The 14,156-nt window shown below is 36.3% G+C and overlaps 1 protein-coding gene across 4 annotated transcripts; it reads left to right on the plus strand.

Annotated features, from left to right (window-relative positions):
- Positions 1–1,053: 1,053 nt before the first annotated feature.
- Positions 1,054–14,156, plus strand: LOC132306897 (serine/threonine-protein kinase STY13-like). Of its 4 annotated transcripts, none has more exons than XM_059804486.1 (8): positions 1,054–1,252; positions 1,372–1,432; positions 1,525–1,925; positions 11,792–11,913; positions 12,320–12,528; positions 12,612–12,786; positions 12,956–13,090; positions 13,624–14,156. In XM_059804486.1, exons 3-8 carry the CDS (start codon positions 1,562–1,564, stop codon positions 13,828–13,830), a joined length of 1,212 nt encoding a protein of 403 aa, XP_059660469.1. In that variant the 5' UTR covers positions 1,054–1,252; positions 1,372–1,432; positions 1,525–1,561; the 3' UTR covers positions 13,831–14,156. The 4 variants fall into 4 exon arrangements, with proteins under 4 accessions (XP_059660469.1, XP_059660467.1, XP_059660466.1 ...); XM_059804484.1 differs by having other exon boundaries at positions 1,054–1,235; XM_059804483.1 differs by having other exon boundaries at positions 1,054–1,227.

Here is a 14,156-nt window from a genome sequence, read left to right on the forward strand (position 1 = left end):
ATCCCACAAGCCACATGCGAGCTTGACCACAACTTAATCAGTATGAATATCCTTATATAAATTATTTACTTAAAAGACTTAAACTCGTGACATAATGTTTCATGAGACATCACGATTCGGGTTCTCATCCGCTGTAACAAAAAACAGTAAAATACAACTATATAATACACAATAAAAATATACAATAAAATACTACTATAATGTTCAAATAATTCTATTTCCATTTATGAAAAGAGTAATAATATTTGTACTGATCACTTAGAGAGATTTGTTAGGCCTTATATAGTTGATTGGTCATGTCAAATATAAAAAATGAGACTCTTCATTTCATTAACTAATGCATTAATAACCAATCATATATAGTAGATTGTAGGCTTAATAATTCCGTCTAAGTGATTGCTGCAAGTATCATTAATCTTGTAGAAATTCAACGATTTTCTTGACCATGCAATGGATTGGTCCATTTGTGCTTCAAAACTGAAGAGCTCAATAGAACCCCATTTGGATTTTGAAGATAAGATAGGAAAATAAAGTCACATCAAGAAAGCGTAAACAATAATTTTTTTTATTTAATTAGGGACTTGGACTAATCCCTTTAAATACCTGTAATTACTTCCAAACTAAAATTACTAATGTTAATTAATAATGTTTACAAAAGTATAACTCAATATAGTTATCCTTTTAAAGTAAAGGATAAAAGGGAATTACTTGGACTGTGTTTGGAACCAAATCCAAACTTTACATAAATGTATTATTTCTTGCGTATAGAAATTGCAAAGAAAATATTTCTTTTATATGTTTATCCTTATTGAATTTGTAATTTTATCGGAATAAAAGAAAGCGTTGCAACAGTTGCAACTTAATTATTACTTACTTATTTATTTTATTTTTGTGTACGTGTATGTTGTCAATTATAGGGATAAATACATCATATCCATCCGCATCAACAAAGATCTTCTTCAAGTAACCGGTAAATCCGTTAAAACTAAAAGAAAAGATTAAAAGAATTACAAATTGATAGTAACTCTGAGAGTTAGAAGAGTCGTACTCCACAACGCAGTATATATGTGAAGCAGCAAAATTTAGGTTCCCCTTCTCTCTCTTCTTTCTCTCTCTAAACTTCCTGTCAATTTTTTTTCTTCTTCAATCCCCTCCTCAAAACGCTTTACTTTTTGGATTAATCAATCAATTCAAGGGCTTATTTTGTTCTTCCTTTTCTGGGTAATTGTACACAGGTTCTTCCTTATACTGGGTTCGGTTCTTTTTGTTTTTTAATCCAATATGAGTTTCGTTTGATGATTTTGAATATCTATTATATATTGTTTCTGGGTTTTGGAGTATTCTTATTGGGATTATATTCTTCAATTCTAGGACGGTGTTTGAAGTTGAAAGAGAAGGCTTTCGTTGGAATAATGATATTTTATTTTTCCTGGTAATAATCCGATTTTGGAATTGATTTTTTTTTTTTTTTTTGCTGCGTTCTAAGAGATTATTGGGTTATTTATTTGTTCATATGTTTTGCAGTTCTAAACATTGATTGTTGTGTTTTGAGTGTAAAAAAATGGATTTGGAGAGTGGTGAGGCAGAGAGAGGTGTTGATATTTTGAGAAAGTCCCAAACCCACGAAGGAGACACTGTCCTTGACAAGTCTAGTGTTGCAGATGGGGCTTTGGGGAGGAATGTGAAAGATGTTGGGAGTATTAGTAGCAAAGATATGTTTGTGAGGGCAGATATGATTGATTTCAAGAGTTGGGATTTGCAGTTTGAGAAGCACTTGAGCAGGGCTTGGTCAAAGGATGGGGAAGGTCATACGAAGAAGGAAGAGTGGGAAATTGAATTAGCTAAACTGGATATAAGAAATGTTATAGCTCATGGGACCTATGGCACTGTGTACCGAGGTGTTTATGATGGCCAAGATGTTGCAGGTAATTGCTTGTTGCGCCAAATCCTACATGTTTCTGTCTGGTTATTATTATGCAAAAATTTGATTGTTGTGATATGCTTATCCTGCTGAGGTATCTGTTATTGTTCTTAGTTTCTTGATCATTCTATTGATGGTGATATGTTTATAAACTGTTTGACTTAATTCCTATGTAATTCAACATTGACTTGAGTGTTTGATATTTTCACGTCCCAACCATTAGAAGTTACCTTCATTGGTTTGCTAGAGAATTTGTCCTAAAATGTGTTCTCTTACAATGGTTAGAGGATTTATGCTTCCTTTTTTTTAGAAGGGTGAGGTTAAAGGATTTTTGTTATTTTGTTATTATTGTTATATTTTAGTTAGTATTTACTTTCCATTATTATACAGTGGACCTTGTAGTGAGGTTTAAATCTAAAACTTGGAGATTTGGATTCATTATGGTTTCTTGTTTACCTTTGAGACATGACAATTTCGTTTATATTATGGACTTGTCATTGGTCATTGGGATATTGATACAATCTGGCAGGGCATGATACTATTTCTCACTGATGCACTGAAGTGGGGTTTTGTTTCCCATACTATGTTTGGGTATGAGACAGGGCGTATATAGGGGGCGTGACATCCTGGTTTGGTGGGTAACGAGAGAAGTGATATTTCGGGTTTGATGTGATAGGAAACATGTCATTATAGTATCATTGACATGTATAATGAGTCCATTGCTAGTTGTACCATGTCTTAGACCCAATTGGCATTGACCTCTAGCTAGTTGGCCCATACCATAAGGAGAGAATGGAAAATATATGATGAACATTTGCATCTTAGCCTTATCGTGGAGGAGAACAATGCATTGTACGCATGTCATTATCTCATTTTGTGCTCTTTAGGAGAAGGTATCATATCTGGTTTTTCTTATCAGTATTTAGAGACCCCCATCACTTCTGTAGAAAGGGTTCTGGCTCCTTTTCTTATTTTTGAACTATAGACTTGCTCGATTATGTAATAACCAAATTTTTTATAGATACATACAAATACATATATATCTATATATATATACTGTTCACAGTTATATATATGAGAGGCAGAGAGAAGTTTCAGACTTGTCTATATGCATTATACTTGAAAAACCTAATAAAGTGTAGAAGGCTTATATAAAGAGTACAAGTCTTACTTAACTACACAAGGGCCCCTATCAACATTCTGTAATTACATAATGGCCCAACACACACACACACACACACACACACATATATATATATATATATATATATATATAACATTCTAACACTCCCCCTCAAGCTGGAGAATATATATCAAATAATCTCAGCTTGGAACAGATAGTTCTTAACTGGTTATGACCCAATGCTTTGGTAAACATATCAGCTGATTGATCTTCAGATTTCACAAATGGAGTAGAGATGCTCCCACTTAATATTTTTTCTCGAATGAAGTGACAATCAACTTCAATATGTTTGGTCCTCTCATGAAACACAGGATTTGATGCAATGTGAATTGCTGCTTGATTATTACAGAACAATGGAGTAGTATCCTCAACTATCAACCCAAGTTCTTTTAGAAAATGTTGTATCCATGTCAACTCACTAGTGGTATGGGCCATTGCCCTATATTCAGCTTCAGCACTAGATCGAGCTACCACCGTCTGCTTTTTACTTCGCCATGTAACAAGATTTCCTCCTACAAATGTGCAGTATCCTGTAGTAGATCTCCTATCTGAAGAAGAACCAGCCCAGTCAGCATCTGTAAAACCTTCCACCCTGAGATGACCATTTGATTTATATAGTAACCCTAAACCTGGAGCTTTCTTGAGATATCGTATAATCCGAAGAATAGCAATCCAATGTGGCATTCTAGGAACTCCCATGAACTGGCTTACAACACTGACTGCATATGAAATATCAGGTCGAGTGATAGTGAGATAAATTAATTTCCCAACAAGGCGACGAAACCTGCCCGGGTCATTAAATAGATCACCCTCATCAGATAGAAGTTTTATATTTGAATCCATAGGAGTATCAACCGGACGACCACCCAACATACCTGTTTCTTCTAATAAATCCAACACATATTTGCGTTGGGATAAACTTATACCCTTCTTGGATCTAGCAACTTCAATGCCCAAGAAATACCTAAGTTTACCCAAGTCTTTAGTGTGGAATTAATATTGCAGAAACAACTTCAACTTAGCAATGCCTTCAGAATCATCACCTGTGATCACAATATCATCTACATACACCACAAGAAATATGAAGCCAGCTTTAGTGCGCTGGTGAAACACCGAATGGTTGGTCTGACATCTCTTAAGACCAAATTTTAATGCACCTCAGAGAATTTTCCAAACCAAGCCCGTGGAGATTGTTTCAATCCATACAGAGCCTTTTTAAGGCGACAAACAGTGTGAAGATACTCCCCCTGAGCAACAAACCCAGGTGGTTGCTCCATATAAACCTCTTCTGCTAAGTCACCATGCAAAAAGGCATTTTTAACGTCTAACTGAAACAGAGGCCAATGTCTATTAGCAGCAAGAGAAATCAAAACACGAATAGAAGAAATCGTAGCAACGGGAGAAAATGTCTCGTCATAGTCAATACCATAAGTTTAGGTATAACCTTTGGCAACAAGACGGGCTTTTAAACGCTCAACAGACCCATCTGGAAGATACTTCACAGTATATACCCAGCGACAACCAACAGGTTTGACATCCGGTGGTAATGGAACAAGATCCCACGTGCCATTCTTATGCAAAGCATCCATTTCATCTTGCATTGCTTTCCTCCAGCCCAAATCAGATAACGCATCCTGCACAGTCTTAGGAATGAATTTAGTAGACAACTGAGAGGAAAAACATGAGAATGATGGCGATAAGGAATTATAAAAGACATAATGAGTAATGGGATGGTTAGTAACACATGAGCGAGGAGCTTTACGAAGTGCAATAGGCAAGGAATCAGACACAGTGGAAGGCGCCGGATCCAAGGACTCTGAAGATGATGGAGGAGGCATGACAACCGATGGCTTTGGTCTTCGAGTGTACACCTGTAACGGGGCAGATGAAGGAACAAGAGATCGAGGTTGAAGAGAGAGTGAGGGAAGAGGAACGGCAGAAGAAGGCGACTCAAGAGTGATATCAAGAAGTGAATCAGTATCTGAAAAATATGGGATGGACTCAGAAAACGTTACATCTGCGCTAATAAAGTACCGTTAAGAAACAGGACTATAGCAGCGATAACCTTTGTGAGAGCGAGAGTAGCTAAGAAATACACACTTTGTGGCACGTGGGTCTAATTTATCAAAACCAGGACCAAGATTGTGGACATAACATACACATCCGAAAACCCTAGGAGGAAGAGAAAACAAGGGAGAATCAGGAAATAAAATAGAATGTGGAGATTTGCCATCTAAGACAGATAACGGCATACGGTTAATAAGATGACAGGCAGTAAGAACAGCATCACCCCAAAACCGTTTAGGTATACGCGTATGAAACAAAAGAGCACGAGTTACTTCTAAAAGATGTTGATTCTTACGTTCTGCAACGCCGTTTTGTTGTGGAGTATAAACACATGAATTTTGATGAATAATTCCTTTATCACTAAGATATGTATCAAATGGAGTTGAAGAATATTCCTTAGCATTATCAGAACGTAGAATACGAATTGGACATCCAAACTGAGTTTTGATTTCTTTGCGAAATTTTTGAAAAATTAAAAATAACTCAGAACGATCTTTCATTAAAAACAACCAAGTTAGGCGAGAATAATCATCCACAAATGTCACAAAATAATGAAATTTATTGATTGAAGAATGTTTTATTGGACCCCATGCATCTGAATGAACCAAATGAAAAGGACTAGAGACGCGATTATTAACCCTAGACTTGAAAGACACACGATGGTGCTTACTAAGTTGACAAACTTCACATGACAAGAATTTCAAATGACTAAGACTAGGAACTTGACGCTTCAAAACTTGAAGTGACGGGTGACCAAGGCGACAGTGCCACTGGAATGGAGACAGAGAAGACTGAAGAGCCACAGGAGAAGATTCGAAATCAAAATAATATAAGCAACTAGCTTCATGACCCGTACCAATCGTCTTCTTCGTCTTGAGATCCTGAAACACACAAGAAGTAAGATCAAATGTAACAGAGCACTGGAGAGATTTAGTAAGCTTACTGATAGACATTAAATTAAAGGGAAACTGCGGAACATGTAAAACAGATGAGAGAGACAATGAATCACTAAGTGGAGTTGTCCCCAAACCTGAAACCTGAGTGGATGAACCATTAGCAAGAGTAACACTTTGAGAAGGATGTACAGAATGAAAATCAGATAGAAGAGAAGAACATCCAGTCATATGATCAGATGCTCCAGTGTCTATGATCCAAGGACTGTGAGTGGAAGACAATAGACATGTGTGTGCAGTACCTGACTGGGCCAAAGTAACCGTGGAAGATGAATTAGATGCTTGCTTATAAGACAAAAACTGGGTATACTCATCCTGTGGAACAGGAACTGTATTTGATTCAACTATGTTATGTGATCCAGAAGCAACATCATTCGGAGAAGAAGAAACTTGATTGGCATAATAAGATGGTTTCCCATGAAGATCCCAACAAAAGTTCACCGTATGATTAAAAAGACCACAATGGGTACACTTTCTGAATTCCCTGCCACGGCCACGTCCTCCACGTGGATCACGACTACCACGGGTGGAGCGTCCCCCACGACCTCCACGGTAGGTATTATGTTCACCCTTTGAGACCACTAATGTTGAACGCTCACCACTCTGTCCAGTATTCAAATTTGAGGTATCACTTGCAAGTGTAGCACGCTGAAGTCTAGAAAACACCTCAGCAAGAGATGGAAGTGTTGGACTGCTCATAATTTGTGCACGAAAAGGCTCATATGCTAATGATAAACCAGTAAGAAAACGGACAACATTAAAGTCCGCACGTTGTTGTTGCATACTGCGAACATCACTTGTAATGGGCTGATACATATTCAGCTCTTGGCAGACTCCCATAACTTTAGAATAATACTCTTCTATACTTTGAGTACCTTGTTCAAGATTGAAGTACTGCTTACAGAGCTCATAAACACGAGTGATATTACCTGTCCCAGAATACAATTGCTGCAATCTGTCCCATATCTCCTTAACAGTATCCAAATAAAGTAGAGTTGAACTAATTTGGGGTTCAATACTGTTTATCGTCATAGAGATGATCTGAGCATCTTCCTTTTCCCATGCATCAAAGGAGGCATCAGCTGCCTTGGGTTTCTCTTTAGTCAAATGAGAACCAAGACCTCTGCCTTTGAGGAAAATGGCAACAGATTTAGCCCACAATATGTAATTCTTCCCATTCAGTTTAACTAAAGTCATGGGAGAATGAAGACTGTTCGTGGGTGACAGTAAATCTGAACTAGATGCCATGTTGAATCCAGCAAAACAGAGAAGAAAAACGCGGGAGAGAAAAAAAAACAGATTCTGTACTCTGGCCGAACCTGGAAAACCGGGTCGGATCTGAAACCGGGTTGGATCTGGTCAACGGACCTGGTCAAACGGGTTGGACTGAATTGGGCTATCCAGGTTTAGCAAACCAGGGTTGAAGTAGCCATAACCATGTAGCCAAACAGAGGTCTTCTTCTTTACACCTTCACGGACGCCGGGGAATAACGCGGCGGCAACGACGGCGACCCAATCACAAGGAACAGCCGAACCAATAAGCAGCGATCGCTGCAACTTCCGGCCAACAGAGATGAACCTCACCTTTGCGAATCAAGATTGCAGAGGTCGATGAGCTCGCTGGCAACTAAAGAGAAGCTGCTGGTGACGACGAACACGGCAGAGACGACGATGAGCAACTCCCAGATCTGACGACGCCGCAGATCTGACGACGATGAACAAACCACAGTTGATGACGACAAACAAGGAACTGATGAACCGAAGGTAGAGATCACCAACACCACAACTGCAATTCGAATCTTAGACAAGAAGAACCCAATTACAGATTCTCACACCCATGATCGTACGCTCTGATACCATGTTCACAGTTATATATATGAGAGGGAGAGAGAAGTTTCAGACTTGTCTATATTCATTATACTTGAAAAACCTAATAAAGTGTACAAGGCTTATATAAAGAGTACAAGTCTTACTTAACTACACAAGGGCCCTTATCAACATTCTGTAATTACATAATGGCCCAACACTTATATATATATATATGTAACATTCTAACATATACAAAATACATAAATATATGATTTAAAATTCGAAATTGGGATATAAAATAATAATTTAATTTAGAGAGATTTAGGTTTATCAATTGATGTTATCTGTAATAACCCTAGCTACCCACACTTCCAACTCCCACATGATCGGCACTTCAATTTCATGTTCATGTTGTTAAATATCAACGTTTCAGACTTTTGTTAGGAAGAAAAAGGTACTAATTGGGAACCCTATCATCTGTGCCATAGAAGTGAACAGAGGGAAGGAAGTCTAGAAAGGAGTGAAGTTTGTGACGGAGTCAGGAAACAAGATTCAGCCAGAGAAAGTATTATGAGAATCTAGAATTTAGTGTATTCTTAATTTCAGGTGTGTAATAATTTAGGCTAATTGTATGTTCGTTAACTGAGATTGATAAGCGTTGAGCAGGAAGAAGTATAGAGGGAAGGAGAATTGAGAAAAAGGGGATTGTGTTAGAGAAAACTAAAAAGGGAAGAAGAAGCCTAATTGAATCAGGCAAGTAAATCTTTGCTGTATTATAATTTCAATTGTGTGGTATTTCAGGCTAATTTTATGTCTGATTTGAGATAGAAGGCAGTTTCTACTCATCTTTGTATAATAGTCAATTTAATTACATAATATTTCATTATTGTTGTTAGACAGTAACATGTATGCTGTGGTTTATTAGTTCTACTAAATATAGGTTAATTGTTATCATATTTGAGTTAAGAGTACCAGATGATATATGTCCACACTTGCCTGTCTGTCATTTAGGTTTAGAGTCTTTAGACCAAATACACTTTGTATATATATTCACACAATGTGATACATGAGACTGTGCGATTATATTTGACCTTAAACCGTAGTTTCCTTTACTGTTATGGCGTGCTAAGCTGTCAACCAAACCTTCTAGTATACTGAAGCATATGATTGAATTCCTTGGCTGTGGTTATACAACATATATTTATCTATATGTCTATATATTTATATAGCACGTAGGTTATATGATTTTTAGAATTGTTGTAGTATGGAGAACATGTTGCATGACAAAGTGGAATGTTCTGGACCTGAATTTCATTAGTAATTTAGTGTTTCAAATTGCTATGTTAATATAATTATATATATATATATATATATATATATATATATATCTGCATAATTGGGTTAATACTAGTGCGTGGGTAGTCATAGCCAAACCTTGTGGAAATCGAATAGCAGTGAAACTTAATTGTTTAGAACTTGGCTTGCTTTGTGGATACATGTGATCTAAAAGGGATTTAGAAAGAATTATGATATTGGAACTGGATATATACACACACACACATACACATAAAACTTGAACTAATGCTTTCATGGTCGAAATACATACAGTCCTGAAATGGGTTCAGTCCGTGTCTTTGATGATTTTTGATTAAACTTGAGGATGTTAATAGAGATTGTAGAGTTGAATTAAAGCCCTATGGTTTAAGGTGGAATTAGGGTGAATTTGAGGGTCACGCCTAAAAGGGCAAAGAATTTGCGTCGGACACCGACACATGCCGGGTACGCCTCGACACGTGTTGGACACGCCAACAAACGTGTCTGATTTTTTTTTTTTTTTTTTTGAATATTCGGACATGCCGCGGACATGCACAGACACGTGGACACCCATCAGACACGCCATGTATATGTGTTTGACATGCATGTCACATTCTTGAAATTTTTTAAGAAAGTTTTAGAAAGAAAGTTGGGTTGAAGTGTAAATGTGAGGAGTTGTTTAGTAACTTTCAATAATACGGCGGTCATTACCCATTACTTAAAAAGTTGCTTTATAAAGAATCAGCTAGTTAGGCTTATATTTTAGTTCAAAGGTTCAAACACTTGCACCATCAACTTTTACTCTCTTGTTCTCTCATTGACCAAGCTTCGTTGCCTTGGATGGTCGCTCTCTCTCTCCTCTTTCTCCTCTTTTCTTTCTTCTTCTTCTTCACAAACCCTAAATCCTTCTTTTTCCTTTCACAACAAAATTCTTTTTGTGTCTCTTTTTCATTTTTCCTCTTGTTTCCATGAAATCTTTTTATGTTCTATGGATTCCTACCTATATTTTTAACTAAGCCCTAATTCTTTTTCTAACAAAACCCTAATCCTCTTTGTTTCCTTGTTTTTTCTCTTTCTTAACCCTCTTCCTTTCTTTCTTTCTTTTCCCAGCAAACACAATATATTTTTTTCATTATTAGGTTTCTAAAAAATAGTATTACTCTTAATTTCTTAAAGTACAACATCATATATATAATTTATTTATTATTTGCTATGTCCCTGCCGTATCATTTTCCTAATTTTGTTCTATATGGTTTTGATCTGGATACAATGACCTCATGCTTAGAAAAATATGGAGAAGAAACTAAGAGCAGACATAGAGCATATAAAGCAGATTTTGAGTGCATTCTAGCAAGGTTGATATGATCGGGATCCTGTATTGAGTTGATCAGGGAGTCTATGGAATCCGGTCCTAGGATCGAATTAAGAATTGCAAGATCCTAGAAAATGACAGAAAAAAAAGAGACTAAAACTATATGTAAAAATTCAGTAATAGTATTGAGATAGGTATAAAACAAGCCTAAACTAAATAAAAATTATAGAAATGGACATGTATGTATGCACAATGCCACCCAAGGAAGTTTGATAATGTAGCTGAGAAGGTAGAATCTTAACACTAGGCAATTTAAAAGTTGTAAAGGTTGTATATGGGGTAGTGTGGTGCAAGGGCGGATCCAGGAATTGTTAATGGGGTGGACTAATATTTTTTTGGGTGGGTTAATACTAGTAATTATTTTATTTTATTTTTTTGGGCTGGGCTAAAATTGCCTATACAAAAAAAAAATAATAATAATAAAAAAAAAAAAAAAAAAATTGGGGTGGGCTCAAGCCCACCAGAGCCCACCCCTACATCCGTCCTTGGTGTGGTGTGTGTGCCTATGTTGCTTACCTACAAAAATAAAATTAAAAATAAATTAATTAATTAATTAAAAAGTTAATTGTGCATGGGAGGGTCAAGTTTCAAATCCTTCAATTCTCATTTTCCCTTTCAAAAATAATGTTACAATGCTAAAGTTATATTTTAATGAAACAAATCAAGGTAAGTCTCTAGCACAATCTACCAAATACCAATTAGCATATAAATGAATACTTTTGATAAAAGGTATAAAACCAGTCCATTTAAAAAATAATTTCAAATACCATGACTGACGTACAAATCATCAGATTTTTTTTTGTGTATCTTAAGGATCCTGAACAATCCCTTTCTGCAATTCTACTTTGATCCCATGCTGATCCTACAACTAGAGCGATTTCATGATGATCCCAGTTCAATCATACGCTTGTGTGATTTTTCATAAGATCCAAACTGATTTGAGGCGATTTTGGTAACTTTGATGCATGCTTATAAATAATGTATAATTTATCAAGGATATCACTCCGATATTCATTAATGATTCTGTACAAATATTAGAAAGTTGGTTTCATTAATTTATTGGTTGGTAAATCCCCGAACCTTCAAAAGTTGGGTTAGTAACATTAAATTTTTTTTTTTTGGGCTTGATTTTATGAATATACTCACTTTTGTGATCATTCTTGATATTATAGTGAAGGTATTGGATTGGGGAGAGGATGGAATTGCCACAGCTGCTGAAACAGCTACACTCCGGGCATCATTTCAGCAAGAAGTTGCTGTTTGGCATAAACTAGACCATCCAAATGTTACAAAGGTAAAGGTTTTTTTCCCAACCTGTGTCAAAGCCTTGCTGTATAGTATTGCTATATTATCTCAACACAGTTTATCAAATTTAATATAATAATCTCCAATGTTTGTAATTTATAAATTTTTGTACATATATTTTTGACTGGTTATATATGTAATAAAAAAATTTATTACACCGTTGGAAACTGGTATGATGGGAACTTTCACAATATTATACGTTGACTTTGGTAAGCAGTTCCCATTGACCATAAAATTCACCATAGTTCAGCTTTTTTAATTTTTTCCACTTATTTCTTGCCTTTGTAATATATTGTATTCCTTGTTTTTTTGTCAGATTTGTATGTTGTAATTTCTTTTCCCGTCATGCCTTTAGATGGTTATTTTCAGATAGTAACTCCTATGTTTTCTTATAGTTTGTTGGAGCTTCAATGGGAACATCAAATCTTAAGATCCCTTCCAATAGCACGTCAAACGACGGTCACAATTCCCTTCCTTCCAGAGCTTGTTGTGTTGTCGTTGAGTATCTTCCAGGAGGGACATTAAAGAAATACTTAATCAGGAACTTGAGAAAGAAACTCGCCTTTAAAATTGTGATTCAACTCGCTTTGGATCTCTCTAGAGGGTGAGAATAGTTTTCCTTTTTCTTAAATCAAAATGATTTATAAATGGCCTCTTTTATTTATGGTGTATGTTTAACTTTTGCAGTTTGAGCTATCTTCACTCGAAGAAGATTGTACATCGCGATGTTAAAACAGAAAACATGTTGTTAGATTCTCATCGAACACTAAAAATTGCTGATTTTGGTGTTGCTCGAGTTGAAGCTCAAAACCCAAGGGACATGACAGGGGAAACTGGTACCCTTGGATACATGGCCCCAGAGGTACTCAGGCCTTCAAGAGATCGGATAATTTTGTTACAATTTAAATATTATTTTTACATTCTGCACGTTTGATACACTAGGAACTACAATTGAGTCACTGTAGTTTTTACTTTTTCTAGGTATCAGTTTCCCTCTTTTGATAAAAAAAACTAACATGTTAATTTTGTAGGTCCTTGATGGTAAGCCTTACAATAGGAAGTGCGATGTTTATAGTTTTGGCATATGTTTATGGGAAATCTACTGCTGTGACATGCCTTACCACGATCTTAGTTTTGCCGAAGTATCTTCTGCAGTTGTTAGACAGGTTTGTTAGTTACATATGCAAATTTTTTTCAGGCAATTTTCTTCGCTGTATGTCTATGTGTGCTTGTATGTAGAATGGCATGCCTAGCTTGATTAAATTACCAATGTATTTTTCCAAAATACTAATATTTTTAGATATGAAAAAAAAAGAAAGAAAAGGTATTCACAAGCTTAGATGGAGGCAAATTACACTGTTGGTTAACAGCTTATCAAAACAATCCAACAACTATAGGTTACCAAAACCTTCCATTTCCTTGAGGGATATTCTGGATCTCCTTCCATATACCTTAAAAAGTGTAGATTAGGCTTGTCATGCAGACACACTGTGCAGCCATAAGCTGTCCAAGTAAGCAGTTGCTTTGTGCTAAGAGCTTTCTAAATAGTTCCTTGCAAATTATTGGTTCCACATAGGTTTCAATTGTTTGTAAGTTTGCTGAAGCTGAGCAGGACCTGTTAGAACCTTACTGGTGATGCTGCCTTTTACATGACTCTATACTGATGATGATGATGTAATTTTTAAATTGCTTTGGACAGAATTTGCGACCAGAAATCCCAAGATGTTGCCCAAGCTCATTAGCGAGCATCATGCGAAAATGTTGGGATGCAAACCCGGAAAAACGACCGGAGATGGACGAGGTCGTGAGGTTGCTAGAAGCAATTGATACGAGCAAGGGAGGTGGCATGATACCCGAAGGCCAGGCCCAGGGCTGTTTCTGTTTCACCACTGCTCGTGGCCCATGATTTCTGTTTTTATTCCCAACAATTTGGTGACAAATGATGTCACGAAGCAGTTCATTGCTAGACCTCAGAAAATTTTGGAATGAATGATTGAAATTCATGGAAAGACAGTCTCTTATAGTTTTGTTCTCCCTGTTGCATGGAATGTCATGCTGTTTTTCTATGGTTCTTTTTTATTTATTTATTTATTTTTACGATATCAGCGAGTTAGACATAAACATGGATTCTTGTACATATTTAATTGCATGAAAGCTACTATGGTTGTCCTTGTTGAAGCAGAACAATTATGGCTGAGATGGGAATCAAATGGATTTGAATGTGCTTGTTCA

Source organism: Cornus florida, unplaced genomic scaffold (assembly GCF_030987335.1).
Source record: "Cornus florida cultivar Cherokee Brave unplaced genomic scaffold, ASM3098733v1 CherokeeBrave_3.0.0_Hap2_Chr05, whole genome shotgun sequence".
In the NCBI taxonomy this organism is placed as follows: Eukaryota; Viridiplantae; Streptophyta; class Magnoliopsida; order Cornales; family Cornaceae; genus Cornus; species Cornus florida.

Excerpts from the sequence above, each read along its gene's own strand:
- LOC132306897 (XM_059804486.1), top strand. The coding sequence starts at position 1,562 with ATGGATTTGGAGAGTGGTGAGGCAGAGAGAGGTGTTGATATTTTGAGA. Across the intron at positions 11,914-12,319 it reads ACCATCCAAATGTTACAAAG|TTTGTTGGAGCTTCAATGGG; the intron begins GTAAAGGTTTTT and ends GTTTTCTTATAG. Across the intron at positions 13,091-13,623 it reads CTTCTGCAGTTGTTAGACAG|AATTTGCGACCAGAAATCCC; the intron begins GTTTGTTAGTTA and ends TGCTTTGGACAG.